General features: G+C 38.8%; 1 protein-coding gene and 1 pseudogene across 2 annotated transcripts in view; both read right to left on the bottom strand.

Moving 5' to 3' along the window:
* Rab6a (RAB6A, member RAS oncogene family) overlaps positions 1-22,134 on the bottom strand; it is a 36,736-nt gene that overhangs the window by 14,058 nt on the left and 544 nt on the right. Inside the window, exons 2-4 of one of the 2 annotated variants that reach the window (XM_052762357.1) lie at positions 5,125-5,183; positions 3,224-3,277; positions 1,828-1,933 (exon numbers count right to left, since the gene is read on the bottom strand). In XM_052762357.1, coding sequence (XP_052618317.1) covers positions 1,828-1,933; positions 3,224-3,277; positions 5,125-5,183 — 219 coding nt within the window. Of the gene's footprint in view, positions 1-1,655; positions 1,762-1,827; positions 1,934-3,223; positions 3,278-5,124; positions 5,184-22,134 lie in introns of both variants that reach the window. The other variant, XM_052762356.1, reaches the window with a different exon arrangement.
* On the bottom strand, positions 10,066-22,131 carry LOC128125203 (cytochrome c oxidase subunit 4 isoform 1, mitochondrial-like; annotated as a pseudogene).

The raw sequence follows: 22,134 nt of genomic DNA on the forward strand, positions 1-22,134 counted from the left end.
GTTCCAGGACAGGCTCCAAAGCTACACAAAGAAACCCTGTCTCGAGGAAAACAAACAAACAAAAACAAAAAACCCCACACAAACCAACCAACCAACAACAAAAACAAAAAACAAAAAAAACAAAAAAAAAAAACCCTTTCTTCTGCCTCTACCTGCTTCTTCCTGGGATTAAAGGTGTGCCACGGAGCCTGGTTCTTACATTTGTTTTATATTAGAGTCTATGTGAAGTGACCTTAAGCTAATTAGTTTGATTTATCAGGCTCACTTCTAACAGAATTCATTCTTGTTAAGTATTCTAGCTAGAATACTTCAATATACTTTTTAGCAGCTAAAGTAACAAATTTATTAGTGTTTTAACCACATTCATGGAATTTCAGAAGAAAAATATGACAAGCTTTGGTTAAAGTAAACACAAACACTTTAAAGCTACAAAACCAGCCAATGCATTATAATGAACATTATTTTTTTTAAAAAAGTAGCAACCTAAAGTAAAGCTGCAAGAGGAGAAAGACTGCATACAGCACATATCCAAAAAAGTTAAGAAAAAAAGAAGAAAAATACATTGTGGAATATAATTTTCTTAATTTTGCCACTGTAATTACTGTTTAGTAACTATGACTTTTGAGTGAATACACAAAAAATTTCTGGTAATATGACTAGCTGAAATCAGCTGCTTAGACATAACAGTTTTTTGTTGTTGTTGTTTTTCGAGACAGGGTTTCTCTGTGTAGCTTTGCGCCTTTCCTGGAACTCACTCTGTAGCCCAGGCTGGCCTCGAACTCACAGAGATCCGCCTGGCTCTGCCTCCCGAGTGCTGGGATTAAAGGCGTGCGCCACCACCGCCCGGCTAGACATGATAGTTTTACACAAGTCCAAGATGCTGTATAACCTTGTTTTTTCCCTATAAATTATGGACTAGTCTATGGAATGATGTTAAGTATTGCCTTACATGTGTAATAAGACAATTTACAAAGATAATTTCAACCAGAGAGCAGTAACCAATGCCCCATGGAAAATTTATAGTCACTTAAAGACCAAAAGGCATTCAGGTTTTGAAGAAAAGAAAAATACTGTTTCATTTCCCATTTAAATTATTTTCTTGGAGAGAAATGAAAGTTTAATTGGTTAGCAACAAAGAAAACCAGCCACAGAATCCACATATTCTAACAAAAATGACTAACAGAAAAATACACATTATGCTTCTCTGTTTTTCTCTATGTAAGAGAATGACTGGAAGAGGGAAGCAGAGAAAACGCTAGCTGGTGGAAACTTTAAAAAGCCTCAAAAGAAGCCATGTAGGATCTGGAATACTTGGCAAGAGGCTTAAATACAGATTATCTTTGAAATCTGAGATAAATTAATGAATAATATTCCTTTAACTCTAATTATGGGATAGTTTATGGATAAGAAAATAGTACAGAAGCCTTGAAAAAGATTCACAAGTAGATCTGAAGGTGGAAACACTGGCATAGAGAAATAAAGCATATTGGTACAAACACGGAGGCAAGTATTTCTGACTTGGCTAGTCTGTGATACAGTTTGCTATGATAAAACATTTTACATGCCAGTAAGGAAAACAAGCACGAGACAAAACATGCATGCAGCTAAGCTAAAGGTTGAAAGAAGATTAGAAATGCATAATTCCCCCCACTCACTTGTGATATCATAAACAACAACTGCCACAGTGGAGTCACGAATGTAGCTAGGAATCAAGCTCCTGAACCGCTCTTGACCTGCTGTGTCCCATAATTGCAATCGCACCTAACAACAAAATCAGTCAAACAAGCAAGAAAAGTAAGAAAGGTCAACCTATTGCAGTATACCTACTTGTGATATCGTAAACTACTACGGCTGCAGCAGAGTCACGGATGTAACTGGGAATGAGGCTACGGAAACGTTCCTGACCCGCAGTATCCCACAGCTGCAGCCTGATCTGTGGGATGGGAAAAAATAAATAAAAACAAAAAACAAAACAAAAACCCGAAAAACTAATACTTAAAAAAAGGAATGATTTTGTAATATGAGTAGTAGACAACTCATGTAGAGTTTTAATGCAGAGGAATGAAAACAACATAAAACTCAGTATTATGAAGTTGCTTGTTCTGAAGGTACAATACTGAAAATGCTTTGTGAAAGATTTCACACAATCAGAAACAGAGCTTTCACCGCTCCCTGAACTTTGAATCCCAGTGTCTTCCAAATGACAAAAAGTAGGGTTGATGTTCAAATACTGACCATAAAAGAGATGAAGGTAAATGTTAACAAAAGCTATCAGATGACAGAGTAAAGAAAGGAAATGCTTCTCTAAAAACCTCTCTAAAGCTAAGATGTGTGTTTCCTGGGTCTGTGACTACTATGTGTATGCTTCTTCTATACACTTCTGCCCGGAACATTATGCATAATGGGGAAGGAGAAAGAAAAAAAGAGAATATATTTTTGCAATCTTACATAAAAATGCTTTACTTTTTTTCTGCCACATCCACATTATAGAAAATCCTAAAAATAAGTTTTCTTACCCAGACAAAGCAGTTTCCAAGCTCTCAAGTTTTAAGAAAAGCTATATTATATGTGAAAACATCCAAAAGGAAAAAAATGACATACTTCAGAAATAAGAAAAAATATTAGAGGTAATGTACTATTTTGGAGTTATTTTGGATACATAAAGTTATTCACTATTTAAGTGATGATAGGAATCTCTTCAAGGAGGAGTAGGCCAAAATATAATTTTCTTTAAGGAACACTCAACAATAAGGAAGATAAAAATCTGAAAGATAAATATGTATTTCCCCTATTTAACCACTCTGTTACATGTTCTACTCAGACGGTCTTTAAGTTCACAAATTATGAAACCTTTCTGAATAACCTGAGTGGTGCTCAAAAGATCCTGAGTGGTGCTCAAAAGATCTTTAGTAGCTCTAATTTCTTCATGAAAATTCCTTTAATTCTCTTATAAATTGATCTGCTGTTCTTCTCCTAAATCAAGACAGCAAAATAAACCTAAGGACATCAGGATTTTACAAACAAATTTTGACTTTCTTCCTTTGGATATGAAATGGAAGAAATCAGAGTGCCAAAAACAACTCTGTAATAAATTTTTTCTCAAGATCTAATATTGATGATTTTGCTAAGCACTTTTGATAGTGACAATTACTGACTACAGCTGTGATTCTAGTTTTCCAGCCTGGAGTGTTGCAGAAAACTGCACACTCAAAACATTACTCACTGTTCGATCCTCCAAGTACATTGTTTTTGATAAGAAGTCAATGCCAATTGTTGCCTATAAAACAAAACAAAAGAGTTAGCAAGTGATAATAGCTTGGTTGTAGCCAACAGTTTAGGTTATAAATAGGATTTATGAATTTCAAAGAAATAATGAATATACACATAACCACACTTTAGCCAAGTGAGAACTTGCTCTGTGTTGGAGACTAATTACTTCGAGCCCTTTATGTGATCAACTCTCATCCTCATTCATTAAAGATAACTCATTCTCATATTAATTTTTCTCATTTTATAGAGAACAAGACAATGGGGACAATTTCTGGTATATTTTTACCAGAATATTCAAATATTTGAATACAATCTTAGTCTGAATAACCTAATGCTCCCAAGTCAAAATGGCTTTATCTGCTCCCACAGCAATTTTATGAAATACTGTTGATGCAAATGTAACCATGCCTAAACTTCCCACATAATGGCTTGTTCTGGTGCTACAGAGAGCCAGAGACCCAGAAGTATGATTTTCAGAGGGACATGACTCTTCTAATATATAAATAATGTATTAAAGTAAGGAAAACAAATTTTCTCTTTATCATTCAATGCTAAGTATTTCCTGTGATCCAAATACAGTGCAAAATATTGTGTGCCTGGTTAAATAATAATTTTAAAAGGCAAAAACTAGAAAAAAACTGGACAAGTTAAGGAAGTCTAAAATTAAACAGGAAGATAAATTAAAAACGACTGGGACATGGGGGCTGCAGTGACAGCTCAGCAGTTAAGAGCAGTTCTCTTGCAGGAAAGCAGGTTCAATTCCCAGCACTCACATGGTTCACAACCATCCATAACTCCAGTTCCAGGGGATCCAATGCCCTCTTCTGACCCCACGGGCACAAAGCATGCCCGTGGTGCACAGACATAAAAGCAGGCAAAACACTCACATATAAAATAAAACGAATGAGGGCTGGAGAGATGGCTCAGAGGTTAAGAGCACTGACTGCTCTTCCAGAGGTCCTGAGTTCAATTCCCAGCAACCACATGGTGGCTCACAACCATCTGTAATGAGAGTTGGTACCTTCTTCTGTATACATAATAAATAAATAAATCTTTAAAAAAAAAATAAATAAAAATAAAACGAATGAATCTAAAGGAAAAAGAGGAAAAAGGAAAGAAGTGGCTGCATGATGGCATGTCCCTTCCTGCTTCTGATCCACTGACAAGTGAACTGAACTAGTTAGTCCACTACAACTGTCCTGTCATGATGGCCTGAATCCTCTGACATCATAAACTGAAATTAATTCCCAATCTCAGACTTGGATGAATTCTCTATTACAAAAAAAATCTAGTATCACTTCTAGTTCCCTCCAAGATATTAAATATAATTTTTCAATAGACTTTGAAAGAAGCAAACTGAGTAAGGCTAGGATTATGGACAAGATCATTTATACTTTGTGTTTATATAACCATTTACACATTACTGAAATTATTGAAAGCACTTTTCCCCCTTTTTTTGGTTTCTCTGTGACAGGGTTTCTCTGTGACTGTCCTGGAATGGAACTCAAGAGATCCACCTGCCTCTGCCTCCCAACTGCTGAGATTAAAGTCATAAACCACCATCGCCCATAGAATGCACTTGTGTATCTGTGATTGCATGTAAATAAATGAACTTTTAAAAATACCTTAACCGCCGGGCGGTGGTGGCGCACGCCTTTAATCCCAGCACTCGGGAGGCAGAGCCAGGCGGATCTCTGTGAGTTCGAGGCCAGCCTGGTCTCCAAAGTGAGTTCCAGGAAAGGTGCAAAGCTACACAGAGAAACCCTGTCTCGAACCCCCCCCCCAAAAAAAATACCTTAACCAATTCTTGTAACATTAAGAAATAAATTGAATAAATTGGCAAAAACAAAATACCTGATAGGTGTTGTCAAAACTGTCATACATGAATCTGGTGATCAAGGATGTCTTTCCAACTATAATAAAAGAGAGAGATTTGAACATATTTAATGCATTAGGTTCCCAGGCACTGCTCAAAGAATTGTAATTACATTGAATGGAAAATATATTCAATGGTTTTATCCAAAGTTTGCTGACAGGGCTTTCTCAATAACAGATAATTATCTTTTCATATTAAGGGCACAGGCAAAAGTATTTACCAAAAGTTGAGGAAAATAAAACAATCATGTTGATATTCCAAATTCACAAAAGCAAAAGCAGGTATTACTTGAACCCAATGGGAGAAGAAACAAACAATAAAACTCACAGCAGCTCATGCTCAATTTTAGTGACTCAAACGTGATCCATAGGAGTAAAAAGCACTGAAGGACAAATAGTCCTGAGATGGGTCATCAGGGTCGGTCTTAGGACCCTAAGATTGTTAAAATGGCATGTGAAGCTGTTCTGAAACTCATCTAGAGCTCAGATCAGTTATGGCCTGGCAGATTCTGTTTCACTGGTAGGGAAATTACACTGGGATTACAAGCCTGTGCCATTGTGTCTGACTATAACTCAACTCTGCATTGGAATTTTTAGGAAAAGCGTCACTTAGACTGAAATAGTAGAGTACTGGGAATTTCCTCACTAATGACTGTGTTCTCCAAGAACAAGAACCACATCTAATTACTTTTCTATTTCTCCTGTCACGTCACATAGACTCTAATATAAAACAATTGTAAAAGCCAAGCTCAGGGGCACACACTTTTAATCCCAGGAAGAGGCAGGTAGATCTGTGAGTCAAGCTCAGCCTAGTCTACAATATGAGTTCCAGACTAGCCAGGGTTACATAATGAGACCCTGTCTCAAAAGTCTCAAAGCAACAAAACAAAACATAATAAATTCTTTAAGTTAGAAAGGAACCAGGTAAATAAACTTCTCAAATGCTCCCTAAAATGTAAATATTTTGGGCAAGGGCTAAAAACCACTCAGTCACTGACATTTCAGTATGATTTTAAAAAGTGTTTTCTTTAAAAAAATATTATTTTAGCTTAAATTATGTATGTATGTACCTGTGCATGGGTAGGTGGGGGTACATATATACATAAGTGTGGGTGCCTATAAAGGTCAAAGGTGGCAAATCTACTAGGAACTGGAGTTAATAGTTGTGAACAGCCTGAAATGGGTGCTGGGAACCAAACTCAGGTCCTCTTCAAAAACATATGTATTCTTAACCTCTGAGACATCTTGCCAGCCTCAAGTTTTTATCTCAATACAATTTTTAGAGACTGGATCTTGACTTTTTTTTTCTTTCTTTTTTTTTTGGTTTTTAGAGATAGGGTTTCTTTTTTTTTTTAAAGATTTATTTATTTATTATGTATACAGCATATGTGACTGCAGGCCAGAAGAGGGCACCAGATCTCATTACAGGTGGTTGTGAGCCACCATGTGGTTACTGGGAATTGAACTCAGGACCTCTGGAAGAGCAGTCAGTGCTCTTAACCTCTGAGCCATCTCTCCAGTCCCCGAGATAGGGTTTCTTTGTTTAACAGTTCTGGCCTTCCTGGTACTCTCTCTGTGGACCAAACTGGCCTCAAACTCACAGAGATCCACCTACCTGCCTCTTCCTCCTGAGTGCTGGGATTAAAGGCATGTACCACCACTGCCCAGCTTTTTTTTTTTAAAGATAGTTTTTTTTTTCTTTTTTCTTTTTCTTTTTAAAATATATATAGCTCTGGCTATCCTAGAATTCTCTCTGTAGACCAGGCTGGCCTAGAACTCAAAGAACTGCTTGCCTCTACCTTCTGAGTACTAGGATTAAAGGTGTGCAACATCATGCCCAACCAAATAAAGAATCCTTAACAGCATGTGTAAGATCTCAACATTCATTACAACAGAACACTCTGAGAGAAAAACAAACAAAAATAATCAAGAAAACCTAAATAAATAGAAGGATATATGATATAGCTGTAAGGAACAATCAATGGGGGCTGAAGAGATGGTTGCCCTTGAAGAGGAGGTTCCATTCCCAGCACCTACAAGGTGACTCCTATCCCAGGGGATCCATTTCCCTCTTCTGGACTCTGTGAGTGCCAGTCACACGTGCAGGCAAAACATATGCATACATTAAATAAATAAGAAGAATCTATGCTAAAATGACTCCCCAAATCACACACAACACAAGCCCTGTTATAACAACCTTTTGAAAAGACTACCAAATCAATTCTAAAGTTTATTTAGAAATACTAGTAATTTTGAATAGTTAAAGCAATCCTGATAGCATTGAACAACTTCAAAACTAACTATGATCAACTGTCAGAGTCCAGACAGTATGATAGTGGACACTGGCTTAAAGACAGAAAAATACAACAATGGAACACAACTGGGTTCAGAAATAGATAAAAATCTCTAGGCAGTTGAATAAACATCTCTATTCCTCTGAGACCAAAGCTCTATTTCCTCTGACTCACACTCTTCTCCAAAAGGGACAGAGATCAGACTTTGTATTTCCTTCCATCATAGTATCTTGAGAATATTAAAGGAAAGTTCCAGTTTTAAAAAGCACTTGTAGCTTAAACCATTTCCCTGAAATGAAACAACAGTATTTTTTTGCCAGACATGGTGGCACATGTCTTTATTCCCAGCACTCAGGCGGCAGATGTAGATGGATCTCTTTGAATTTGAAGTCACTCTGGTCTACATAGTGAGTTCTAGGACAGCCAAGGCTATGTAGAGAGACCCTGTCTCAAACCCACGCTCATAACAGCATTTAATTCTCGACTATGATACTGTTACACATACCAGATGTTTTTAGTATTATGAACTTTTATTCTTATTCTCACTCTACAGAAAACTGCAGGGAAAACCTTTGGTCTGTGTGGGTGACACACATCTACAATCCTAGAACTCAAGAGGCAGAGCCAAGAGGATTATAACAAATTCAAAGCCACTATGATCTTCATTATAAGTTCTAGGGCAATAGCAAGACTGTCTCCCCACTCCACCCATACGTGAGCGAGTGCACACACATACACACTTTCTTTGCTCTCAATGAAAGTTAACAAATGGGCTAGAGGTAGCTTAGTAGTCAAGAGCACTTTTGTTCTCATAGAAGATCCAGGTTCAGTTCCCAGGACCCACACTGTGGTTTACAAGTATTCCTAACTCCGCGATCCAATAATGTCCTCTTCTGATCTCCATAGGCAGCAGACTCATACATATAAATATTTTTTTAACTTAAAGAAAAAAAAAAGAAAATTAGCAAATAATGTTACAACTAAAAAACTAGACAACCCTGAAATGTTCAGAAGTAAGGTAATACACATCTTTGCCCAAGCTCAGCTTGAACTTATCTATTCAGGTAGGTGGAACCATAAGGTGCTTGCCACAGTACGTACTCCATTGGTTTTGTTTTAATAAAATCTTAGGAGAAACCAAACCATGATTCAGTCTGGCTCTATAGAAAATGGATTACTGTGTTTTTTTGAGACAGGGTGCCTCGATGTACTCCTGGATGTCTTGGAACTTGCTATGTAGCCCAGGCTGGCCTCCAACTCACAGAGATCTGTCAGCCTCTGCCTCCAGAGTGCTGATATTAAAGGCCTGTGCCACCATGCCCAGCTGTCTCATTGTGTTTTAAAATATAAGAGTAGGCTGGGCAGTGGGGAGGCAGAGTCAGGTGGATCTCTGTGAGTTCGAGGCTAGCCTGGTCTACAGAGCAAGATCCAGGATAGGTACCAAAACTACACAGAGAAACCCTGTTTCGAAAAAACAAACAAACAAAAAACACGAGACAGCCAGGCGGTGGTGGCTCATACCTTTAATCCCAGCACCGGGCAGGTGAATCTCTGTGAGTTCAAGACCAGCCAGAGCCACACAGAGAAACCCTGCCTTGAAAAACAAACAAAAAGACAAAAACAAAAAACCCAGATAAACAAAGCCACCCTAGTCTTAGCTAGAGCAGTAAGAGAAGGATCATAGGAAAGGCAGAAACTCTCTCATAGATGACAGAATTCTATACTTAGAAGACTCTGGACTCCTTTTTTGGGGGGACAGAGTTTCCCTGTGGAACTCTGGCTGTTCTGGAACTCAGTATGTAGTCCAGGCTGGCCTCCAACTCAGAGATTTACCTGCCTCTGCCTCTTGACTGCTGGGTTTGAAGGCGTGTGCAACTACCACTTGACATGACATGACTACGGACTCTACCAAAAACTCTTAGATCTTATACTTTCAGTAAAAGTGTAAGATACTAATTAACACACAGATCTGTAGCTTTTCTCCATACCAGTAACAAATTTATTGAGAAAGAAACTAGGGAAATATCTTATTTAAATTGAAATTTTTACTTTTAATTTAAGTTTATTTTAAAAATTTAAAGGAACAAACTGTTTTCATCTTTTCTATTTACTTATTTCTATATATTTGGGTGTTTTTCCTGAATACATGTCAGTGTGACATTTGCATGCCTGGCACCCAGGGAGGTCAGAAGAGGGTATTGGATCCCCTGTGACTACAGTTACAGATGGTTGTGAACTACCATGTGAGTAGATGCTGGGAGGTGAATCCAGGTTCTCTGGAAAAGCAGCCAATGCTCTTAAGTGCTGAGCCAACTTTCCACCACCACTCCGCCCAAAAATTCAAGTATCTAGTAATAAACTAAGGAAGAAAGTAAAAGATCATAAATGAAAAGAAACTGAAGACACTACACAAAGACTTCTATGCTCTACATTAGCGGAATACAATGAAAATGGATAAATTACCAGGATAGGCTGGCTCCAAAAGCTACACAGAGAAACCGTGTCTCGGGAAAAAAAAATTCACATAAACTGGTCATTAATAACATGGACCATTGGACACAGCAGCTTCCAGGATGCCGACTGAGGAGAGGAAGCTGGCAAGCGGGGGGGGGGGGGGGGGGTGTCCTCACTTCTTCCACTCGTTCTTATCACAGTCCCACTTGATGGAGAAGCCCTGAATGGGGTTGACCTTCACGTCCATCATCAGCTTGGCCAGTCTCGATCAAAGGTAGGAGGGATGGGGCTGTACACATAGTGTTTCTCCCACATCAGAATAAGAGCTATGCCCACAACTGTCTTCCACTTGTTAATACTCCTGTTCATCTCAGCAAAGCTCTAGTTAAAACTGGATGTGGTATAATTGGACTTTCTCATCTCTGGACAAGCTGCCCCAACCAGCCTTCTCCTTCAGGGCTTTCCTGCTGGCAGACAGCAGCCTAACATGGGCCACATCAGGCAAGGGGTAGTCATGCTTATCAATATAAATAGGGAGAGCATAGTCTTCACTCTTCACAACACTTTCATGTGCTCAAACACACACCGAGGTGGAAATGGCTCTCTTGCCAATTAGGCTAAGTACCCTGGTAGCCACCAACATTCTGCCACTGCTGTTCTGGTGACTATGACTACCCTCTACGCCCCAGTTGCCTGTGACTGGGAGATCTCAGATCCCCGCCCCCACCACCAGACAGGGTTTCTCTGTGTAGTTTTGGTGCCTGTCCTGGATCTTGCTCTGTAGACCAGGCTGGCCTCAAACTCAGAGATCCGCCTGGCTCTGCCTCCCGAGTGCTTGGACTAAAGTTGTGCACCACCACCACCACCACCACCCAGCCGAGATTTCAGATTTTTAAAATCACCTGTTTCACGTATGTGGGTGTTTTGCCCGTTGAGGACAGAGAATCTGGAAAAGCAGCCAATGCTCTTAACTGCTGAGCTTCTCTCCAGCCCTAGCATTTTATATTCTAAAAACATTCTGTATAAGAATCTAATACAGTCAGTTCCATAAATAGTATTTGAAAACCATTGTCTTTCATAAGAATAAATTCCAAGTGACTGATCAATTACCTTTAGCTTAGGTAAATACTCCTTCCTATGGAAACAAGCTTCACACAACATTAAATTCTGTAATGTTTTTCTTCCTATCCCATCATTATAATAGCTTATGTAACAGTGAATCAAGTAAAAATGTGTGATTAGGATATTCTAATTAATAAAAAAGGTTAAGGGGCTGGAGGGATGGCTCAGTGGTTAAGAGCACTGGATGTTCTTGCAGACGTCCTGAGTTCTATTCCCAGCAACCACATGGCAGCTCACAACTGTAACTTCAGTTCCAGGGGATCTAACACCTTCACACAGACAAATATGCAGGCAAAACACCAATGCACATAAAATAAATTAAAAAAAAAAAGGAAGATTTCTTTTTATACTGAGGCAAAGAACACTAATTAAAACTAATAAATAGTGAATATTTAATTATCAATAATTATTCTATAGAGCATTATCTGTTCAATATTGAAGGGATATTCCTGAATCTGTGGAATCAGCTCTTCAAAAAAGAATTTGTCAAGTTGGGTGGTGATGGTGCACACCTTTGATCAGCACTCAGGAGGCAGAGGCAGGTAGATCTCTGTGAGTTCGAGGCTAGCCTGGTCTACAGAGTGAGTTCCAAGACAGCCAAGGCTACACAGAGAAACCCTGTCTTGAAAAATCTCCATCTCCTCAAAAAAAGAATTTGTCTACTTGGAAAAATAAAACATTCTTCAGATGCTTTCAAACTCACTCTAATATTTCTACAACTTCAGTCAGGAAATTCTTTCATATATGACTTATCTTCAGTGTTTCAACTTAAGCAAATATTCTGTTCTCAAACTCTGTCCACTAATTTTAGCTTTCATCAAAGGAACCTTATCGTCAGCCTTTATTACTAGTGTTCTAATGGAAAGTTTTCTATCTACCTTACTTCTAATCATATTTATTAATTAGAACTATTCTTAAATTTTTATTTATTTATTTTTATGTGTATGGATGTTTTGCCTGCATGTATGTTAGTATACAACGTGCATGCAATGCCCTCAGGGACCAGAAGAGGGTGTCTGATCCCCGGGACTGGAATTACAGATTGTTGAACCTATCCCCATGTGGGTACTAGGAATCAAACCTTGGTTCAAGGGCAGCCAGTACTCTTGACCACTGAGCCATCTTGTCAGCCCTTAATTAGGAGTCTTTTGTAAGAATAAAACTTTCCTTTCCTCTTAAAAATTTAGAGTAACATGGACTCATAAATTTTTAATTCTTCTGTAGGTTCAGACCAATACTATAATTATTTTGTTGCTAAAAGTATTTCAGCCTTTTCTACTGGGAACTTTTTCAGATTGGCTCTAGTTTTGTTTTGTGGTGCTAAGATCAAACCCAAGGCCTTGCACATATTCAGTAAATACTTTGTCACCGCTCTTCAGCCCTCTCAACATGCTCCCTTCCTCTTTTAAGCACCTCCTTACATTTTGCCATGACCAGAAACTCCAGGAACATCTTATATTTTCCTTGTTCCAGTCCAGAAACCAATCACTCGGAAAAGCTCTTAGAATTAAATGAATTAAAAATTGTTAAGCATTCACAACAGGACAGATAGACATATCAAATAACCAAATATTAGTTAATAGTATTACATATGAAAACAAATACACCAATACCTGAAAATAAGAACAAAGCTGGATTTAATTTTTTTAAAAAAGGGGGGAGGGGGTCTAGTTTGACTACTTAAAAAAAAGTTAGTAGTGGAGCTGGAGAGAGAACAGCTCAGCAGCTGCTCTTCCAGAGGACCTTGGTTTGATAGAAGCATGCACATGGTAGCTCAAAGTCGACTCTAGTTTGATTCCCATACATTCATATGACAACTCACAACTGTCATCGCTGAAATCCCAGGGGATCCCACACCTTTTTCTGGTCTCCACAGGCACCAGAGACATATATGGTGCAGACATACATACAGGCAAAACTCCCACACACATAGAATTTTTTTTTAATGTTAGTTTTACAGTAAATGAAGATTAAATATTTACTGTTACAGTTGTCAGGAAGTGCTAAGATGGGGTTTTTGTTGCAAAAATAACATTACACATAATTTGCTAGAGATGCCATAATAAAGAACAAGTAGCTTAAGCAATAGAAATTAATTTTTTCACAAGTTAAAGTATTAGCAGTGCTGATTCCTTCTGAGGGTGAACCTGCTCTAATCCTTTTCCAGACCTTCTTCTGTTTTTTTGGCCAATCCTTGGCCTTCCTTAGTGCATGGAAGCTTCAATATGATCTCAAACGTCTGGTATTTCCCCCTCAGTACAAATGGGGTTAAATTTCTCCAGCATTAGCTTAACTATTTCTCCAAAACTCCTCACATGCTAAGACACTGCATATTATGACCTTAACATGAACTTAGGGATATAACGTAATTTTTAAAAATGTGTATTTTTGTCTTCTTCCAAGTTTAAGGTACATAGCTTGTAAAGCCCTTGTATTTTTCTTATGACAGAAGTAATAAAACTGAATAGACCATTTTTTATTATTTGTAATAAACCCTAAACCCTAACTTAATGTCAATAAGGTGACTTCTGAGAATCCCAAGGATGAGAAACTAGTAGCCAGAACCAATCATATGATTAGAGTTGGAACTTTTAGCCCCATCTTTAGGAAGGGAACAGAAACAGAGGGTTAAGCTAAACAGTAATAGCCAAAGTAGAGAATCTTCCTTATAAAAATTTTAAAAGACAGGAACTGGAGAGGCGCTGGATTGCTAAACACATAGAGGTGTGCAAGGATTGGAAAGAGCATGGTAGCCTTAATCTCAGCCCTCTTCCCCACATACTATCCTATCTATCTTTTCCACATAATCTGTGGGGCTATGGGTAAAGAGTTCAGTAGTATGCTATGTGCCTAGCATGAGCCAGGCCCTAGGGTTTAATCCACAGCACTAAAATTCAAGGAGGTAGAAAACACACACACACACACACACACACACACACACACACACACACACACACACACACACATTAATTTATAAGCTGGCAGAGCTAAGATTTAGTTTCCTTTTTGGCTAGTTGCTTTGGTTTTGAGACAGGGTCTCTCTCCTTAGCTCTGGCTGGCCTGGAACTCACTATGTAGACCAGGCTGGCCCATCTCTATTTACCTCCTTAGTGCTGAGATTAAAGGCATGGGCTGTCACGCCCAGCAGAGTTTAGTTTTCTTAAATACAATGATAATGCTGTCATCTTTGTTTTTCTATTACTTTTTATGGTGCTAGAAATAAAAAACAGATCAAGAACTCTATTCTGAATTACATTCTTAGCTTCTGGCTTTTTGAGACAGGGTTTGACTGTATACCTGAATTTGAGTCATTATATTCCCCTTTCTTTTTTTTTTTTTTGTTTTTTTTGTTTTTCGAGACAGGGTTTCTCTGTGTAGCTTTGCGCCTTTCCTGGAACTCACTTGGTAGTCCAGGCTGGCCTCGAACTCACAGAGATCCGCCTGCCTCTGCCTCCCGAGTGCTGAGATTAAAGGCGTGCGCCACCACCGCCCGGCTTCCCCTTTCTTAACTTTGTTCAATTAATTCATATTAAGTATGAGTTTTTTGTTACTGTTGCTGTTTTTAGAAAAGCTCACTATATAGCCAAAGCTAGCACTGAACTTGAAATCCTCATGCTTCAGCCTCTGAAATGCTGGAATTACAAGTGTTACATATACTGTAAAATTTTAAATATCTATTTATTTATTTACTTATTATTTTATGTGATGAGTGTTTAGTTTGCACTTATGTGCATGTCTGGTACCCTCAGAGGCCAGAAGAGGTGTGGTATCTCCTGGAACTGGAGTTAAAGATGGTTGTGAACCACTGTGTAGGTAATGAGAATGGAGCCCAGGCCTTCTGGAAGAGCATCCAGTGCTATTAACCACTGAGCCCTCTGTCAGACACCCCAAAGGAAATTATCTTAAGAGTGCAAAACACATATGGCTAAACCACAAATTAACTTAAAAAAGACCCCCATAGATCTCACACTGTAGATCAGGCTGGCCTCAAGCTTGTGAGTGCAGAAACTACAGGTATTCTTTTTTAAAAATTAGTATTTTATAAGTATAGGTGTGTTGCCTACGTATATGTCTGTGCGTCGCTTGTGTGCCTGGTACTGGAAGAGTCCAGCGAAGGCTGGTGAATCCCCTGGAAATGAAATTAGAGATACTTGTAAGCTGTAGTGTGGGTGCTGGGAACAAAACCAGGGTCTTCTGAAGAACAACTCTCTTAACCACTGAGCCATCTCTCCAATCCCTGACTTTAACTTTTCAAACACACTATACATTGAGTAAGTCTCCATTTTCTGCTTTTCACTACTTTAAAAAAAGGTAATTTATTTATTAAAATTCTTTTGAGTGCTGCTATTCTCTACACAATAAGCTAAAAGTATGGCTATGAACAAGAAAGTCATAACCCAGGCATGGTGGCTCATACTGGTAGTACTAGCACTCATGAGACTATGGCAGAAATATCCCGAGTTCCAGATCAGCTTGTGCTACATGTGTACGTGGGGAGACCGACAAAAACACAGAGACAGAAATCCATTTGCTGGGGCTGAGAATATGGCACAGTTAGGAAAACGCTTGCCTAGTTAGTATGTATAAAGTCCATGGTTCAACGTTCAGCACTACACAACAGTGAGACACTGCCTCCTCCAGCCTACCTCCCCAAACTGACAAAAACAGTAATAGTGGGCTGGGAAGAAGCTCAGTCAGTAAAGTGCTTGCACAAGCAAGAGGATCTGAGTTTGATCCCCAAAAGCAAGGTTTAAAAGAGAAGAGGGGCTAGCCATGTAGGCATCTTATAATCTTAGCACTGGGGAGGAAGAGGCAGGTGGTTTCTTGGGGCTCCCTGGCCTGTCAGCCAGCCTAGCCTGACCAGAGAGCCAAGTCAATGAGAGACCCTGTGTTAAAAACAGGGAGGACAAGACCTGACAACATCCAATGTTGTCTTCTGACCTGCGGCATGTGCACGCACACGCGTGTACACACACACACACACACACACCACGGGGGTAGAGGGGGGCATGTGAGAGAAACAATAATGTCAACCAGGATTATTCAGTCCAGAAAGGTAGTAATTCTACAGGAAATATGGCCAACAAGAACTAAAGACCTAACATTAGAACCTGCACTGCAAAAAATAACTCAAATGGGCCTACAAGTGAAATCCAATATTATCTATAGAACAGGTAAAAAATAAAAAAATTAGTGTTTATCTCTTAAATAGAAGCAAGACAGTCAAAAATCAGTAATTTTTTGATTACTGTTTTTGAGGACTTCAGACAGGACACAGACAAAAAAAAAAAGAGATGAATTTACAAAAACCTATGTGGCCAGACAGATGGCTCAGTGGGGTTAAGGGCACTTGCTGCTTTTTTAGAGGATGAAGATTTGGTTTCTGCTACCCACACGGCAGCTCCCAACTGTCTGTAACTTTAATTCCAGGAGATCTATCACTCTCTTCTGGACTCAAGAGGGCACCAGACATGCCCATGGTTTACATATATATATGCAGGCAAAATATTCATACACATAAAAATAAAATTAGTGGTGCATGCCTTTAATCCCAGCACTCGGGAGGCAGAGGCAGGCGGATCTTTGTGAGTTCGAGGCCAGCCTGGTCTATAGAGTGAGATCCAGGTAAGACACAAAGCTACACAGAGAAACCCTGTCTTGCTAACCACCACCACCACCCCAAAAAAAAGAAAAAAAAAAAGAAAAAGAAAATTAGCAGGGCATGCTTTTAATCGCAGCACTGGAAATGCAAAGGGTGGGCAATCTCTGTAAATTTGAGGACAGCCCAGCATACGTAATAAATTCAAGGTCAAACAGTGCTAGGCAGTGAGTTTCTGTCTCCAAAAACAAAACAAAGGTGCCTGCTGCAACCTAAATTCACTATGTACACAAGACTTGTTTTTTTTTTTTTTTCCAAGACAGGGTTTCTGTTTGGTCCTTGCTGTCCTGGAACTCACTCTGTAGACCAGGCTGACCTCGAACTCAGAGATCCACCTGCTTCAGCCTCCCTAGTGCTGGGATTAAAGGCGTGCGCCACCACCCGGCTGAATTGGTAGTTCTTAAAAACTGTTGAGGACACTAAAGAATTCTGTTTATGCAGATTGCATCAGTATTCACTATACTGAAATCTAACTATGAAAAATTAAAAGTACTTAATAGATCTAAAATAGTAATAAATCTCATTGCATGTCAACATAATTTTTATGAAAAGAACTGTTTTACAAACAAAAACTTAATGAGAGTGGCATATTTTAAATTATTTGCAAAATTCCTTAATGTTTAACTCAACAGAAGACGGTTATATTCTTACAGCTGCTTCTGACATGTGTCACATACCAGGTAGGCTCTTAGAAACTACACTATTTACTTATACGGTAATAAGAGTGGAAAAGCATATAATATCTTAATATTCTGGACCCCTATGGGGTTTATGGGTCCCCCCCCTCCGCCCCACAGGTTCTTGTGAGATCTCTGGGGGTCAGTAGATCAGTTTGAGAGCTACTAGATTAGATAGTTATCAGGCCATTTTGTCCTTCTTGTAGCTTCATTTTGCAAATTAAAGAGTCCCAATGGAAATATTTTCTGTATCTTATTTTTAAACCTTAAAACTTGATAGTGATTAAGAGCACAAGGTACAAGTTTCCTATGTTAGTACTGGCCACTGACCTTTGGCAAATTACTCAACAACTTTTTATGTTTCAGCTTCCTTATCTATAAAATAAAAACAATAAACAGGACTTATTGTATATAGTGCTACTATGAAAATTAAATGTAAATATTTTTCTAAGAGGTCTGGAAAATAGAGTGCTTAATAAACACTTAAGTACTTTACTGAAAAACTCTAAGTGGTTTAATAGACCCTATCCATAAGGAATTTTCAGAGAATACTCAATACCCAATGCAAGAGGGTGACCTATACTATACTATTACAGTGTTCAATATCACTAGCCTCTTGACTCTTTTTCCCTCTCTAATACATTGAGGTTAAAAATGTTGACAGAAAAAAGGTATTATGAAGTGAAAAAAGCAGTATTAGGTATGCATGTCTCCTTGCCATCATATTTCCTAATAATCAATAACAATTACATTTGCAGTAAAAATCATTGTAAACCACTTAATGACATTCCTAAAAGTCCCTCTGGCCTTCCAGACAATAGCCTGATAATAACAAAAGATTCTCCTGAAGGAGATTTTAGGACTTATGTAGTTTAACATTCCTTTATCACATACTACTAAAATAAAGAGAAAATTGTCAAGATTCAAGCCATTAACTAGATCTGTCAAGTATTGAAGCAATTCATCTTCATTATAGAGCAGAATATCTTTCATTTGAAAAGCTAAATAAAAATCATATGACTATATCATCTGCATTATGTGACATACTTCTACAAATTATACTAACAGCAAATAAATTAATAGCTTTAACAAAAAACTTTAACCCAAAAAGAAAAAAAAGTGTAATATGCAGATAAATGTTTTTTTTAGTGAAATGGTTAATTCTCTAAATTACTAGTTCCCCTATCCAAACTCCAGCATTTGGAGTATCCTTGTATATATAATCAAATAATGTGAGTATACAATGTTATTACTAAACTATTAACTGCACGAGGGGAAAACACAGATTTTACCATAACAAAAAATATAGGCAATTAGCTTTGGCTGCTATTACATTTAACTATTGTCCTGTCATCTAATATTTCTGAGCAGCTACCATGAGACTGGTTATATGCTAGGCAACAGGGGTTCAATGAACAAACAAAGATGATAATTTTTATTTATGGAACTTGCATTCTGTTCTGCCTTGGAAAACAGACAAAACAAACACACAAAATATTATAAACGTGGTAAATGCTATTAAGGAAACAAAGAAGGCTATGCCAAAGAGTACAGTCTTTAGAAGCTGAATTGTGAATTCTAACAGACCTAAAAATAAATAATTCATAGCAAGTTACATCAATGTAACATAGACTCTACAGATCTTTGCTAATGCATAAGAAAACTACAGACACTGACCGTGAAGACAGAAATCAATCTTTCAGTGTCAAAACTATTGGATGGCATTACTTAGCAATATGATGACCTCAAAAGATAATTAACCTCACAGTTCTAAACAGCAAAAAGCATGCAAACATAATTCTAAAGTAAGCAAGTGAAATCTAAGGAGATATAACAACTTAATTTAATGTGGTATCTTGGAAGGAAAGCTGAAGCAGAAAAAGATCGAGTTTTTAAAACTAAGGAAATCCAAATAAACAATGAATTTTAGTTAATAATAAGAAATCAATATTGAGCCAACAATTTTACAAATGTACCTTACTAATGTAAGGCATTAGCTGGAAACAGGGTGCAGGATGCATAGGTATCCTCTGTACTATCTTATTTTCTGTAAATCTAAAACTGTGCTAACATATAGAAACACACACATACACACATAGCTAAATCTAACAAGACATTTATTTAGTAGCCACTTGGGAAGGCAGGAAATGCATGGAAGAGAATAGCTGATAAGTTATCTAAAGAAAGAAATGACAGAACCTGAGAGGATGATGCAAGATCTCATACCGTCAAGGCCAGGCTGGGCTATACAGCAAGACTGTCTCTCTCTGTCCACACACACATACACAAATATGAAAAAACTGTATCGAAACACATTACTTTGTTTGCCAACTTAAAAAAATGTCCTAGTGGCTGAGGATATAGCTCAGTATGTACAGTGCTCATCTACTACCACATAAAACCAAACATAGTGGCAAACATCTGTAATCCCAGCACTTGGGTGGAGGCAGGAGCATCAGATATTCAAGGCAAGCCTTGTCTATATAGTTCATTGGCTAGCCTCATTACATGAGACTGCCTAAAAAAGAAATTAATTTCAAAATAGGAAAAAGAAATGAAAATAAAATGGATTTCGTAGCTCACCCCTGAAATCCCAGTACTCAGAAGCTGAGGCAGGAGGATTCCAAATTTGAGGCCAGCCTAAGCTACCAGAATGTAAGTCTACCTTGAAAAAAAAAAAGTAATGAAAAAGAAATTAGAAGTCATAAAACTCTAATATTTACAACATAAACACTCAAGAGATTCAAAGGATACCTGGACACAGTACAAGTTAAGATCTCTCCTCATGCTAAAAACTTCAATAGAAAGATTAACGGATTTTATGCAAACTAAGTAGTCCAGTACACAATATGAGGCGGTCAACAAGCTCCCTAGACCGCACAATACGTACACTCAAACCTATTTATTAATAATGACCAATGAACTTCATTTTCTGTATGGGACTGTCCTGAAACTGCCATGTAACACTAACTGAATCAGGATCAGCTTCATGGGTTTCATCAAGTTACTCATCTAAGGAAATGTGTATTTTATTTTAAAAATTGTAATTTTATTTTTTTTTTTTTTAAAATGTAGGTGGGTGTTCATGGAGATCAGAGGACAACTTTTGGGAGCTGGTTCTCCCCTTCTTTGAATTTAGGTTGTCAAGCGTGGTGGTGAGAACCTGTTTTACTCACTGAGCCATCTTGCTGGCCTGGAAACATCTATACTTAAATATCCATAAGTAAACAGGAGGGAGACATGATCTTTCCATCCTACAAGGCTGTAAGAAGTCAAAACTAAACACACAAGAAAAATTACTTCCCAGGTCCAGCTGAAGGCAAAGTTACAACCAGTGTTAACTTGCTATAAAGCTCCAAATTGGTATAAATAGTTCAAGCTAATAATGAAACCTAAGAATATTTTCAGTTTCCACTCGAAATAATGTTTTCCATAATTTCATCTAAAATGCCAGTAGGCATTCCATGTTTGATTACTTGGAACTAATCCCCCAGTGTCTGAATTTTAATGGTTGTCATGAAAAAATATGGAGGGAAAAAGAAAGATTATAATATCTGAATCGTCGTTTGTATAACACAGAATAAAGCTGTTGGCACATATAATCTTAATGACAACCATCACAAAATTAGGACCCTGTAGCTAATAGGAAGTACAGTGACTGCAGAACCTTGACCAGGTAAATGACACTACAATTTCACTCACAAGACCCTACAAAATATTAAGTATAAAATAATCAGTTAGCTCAAATGGTATTCAAATCTAATTTAGAGAGCTAGATGACGGATCTATTACTACCCTATTACCCAAAGGCAAGCCTACAAAACAAAGATGTTTATTATTTGAAGCCTTTCTCACATGCATCATAAATATGTAATTGGAAAACACTCAAGAAAAAAAAATTAACATTTCACCCGTTAATCCCTGCTTGTATCATCATGAAGATACTCAAATGATGTTTCATGTTGAAACGAGAAAAAATGGAAGTCAGGTGAGAAAAATTCGAAGTAAACTGATCATGACATAGCATCTGGCAGAGATCGAAAAGGCATCAACACTGCCAAAAGAATCGTCAATGATGAAAATCAAAAGAAATAGGGTTTTCCAACCAGTCCCTACCCAAGGGGCAAAAATCGTCACTGCCAACGCCACCTCTTTTCAAGTCGCTTCGAGTTGAATACATTAACTCTCTGACCCTAACTAATTCTTCATTTAGGTGAAAACTGGGCGAGAATTGTTTTTTTTTTCTATGACCACCACTTCCCACCTTCCGGGAGACCGGTACAACTCGGAGCAAAGCCTCAGGGGAAAACAACGCCCAGATCCCACCCTCCTTCAGCCAAGGCTGAAGAGGGGCCTGTTCCCCAGAGTGGGGGGCTTCCCGGAGTGGGACCTCGCTCGCAGCTCCAGTGGGAACCGGGAAAAAGAGCGAGGCATAAGGGTGGGGCCCCAGAAAGCCGGCAGGGGTGAAGGAGACCACGCAGAGCCGAGGAAGAAAGGGATGGACAGGGGGCTGGGCGGGGTGAGGGCTGCGGAGGGCAGAGCGGCCCGAGAGGGCCTGGCTGCGGGCGGCGGTGTCGGGACGGCGACCGGTTAGGGTCCAAGCTAAAAGCCCGATGGATCCTAGCGAGGAGGAGCCGGGGGCGAGCAGGCAGCCAGAGGACCGCGGAGACGGGCTGGAGGGGGGGAGCGAGGCCGGCGGGGAGCCTCGGTGGCCAGAAGGGCCGCACCGGGGGCGGTGCGGGGAAGCCGCGGCCCGCTGCCAGGAGCGGGGGAGCCGCGCACT

Source organism: Peromyscus californicus, unplaced genomic scaffold (genome assembly GCF_007827085.1).
Source record: "Peromyscus californicus insignis strain IS unplaced genomic scaffold, ASM782708v3 Scaffold_4__1_contigs__length_199733344, whole genome shotgun sequence".
Classification (NCBI taxonomy): Eukaryota; Metazoa; Chordata; class Mammalia; order Rodentia; family Cricetidae; genus Peromyscus; species Peromyscus californicus.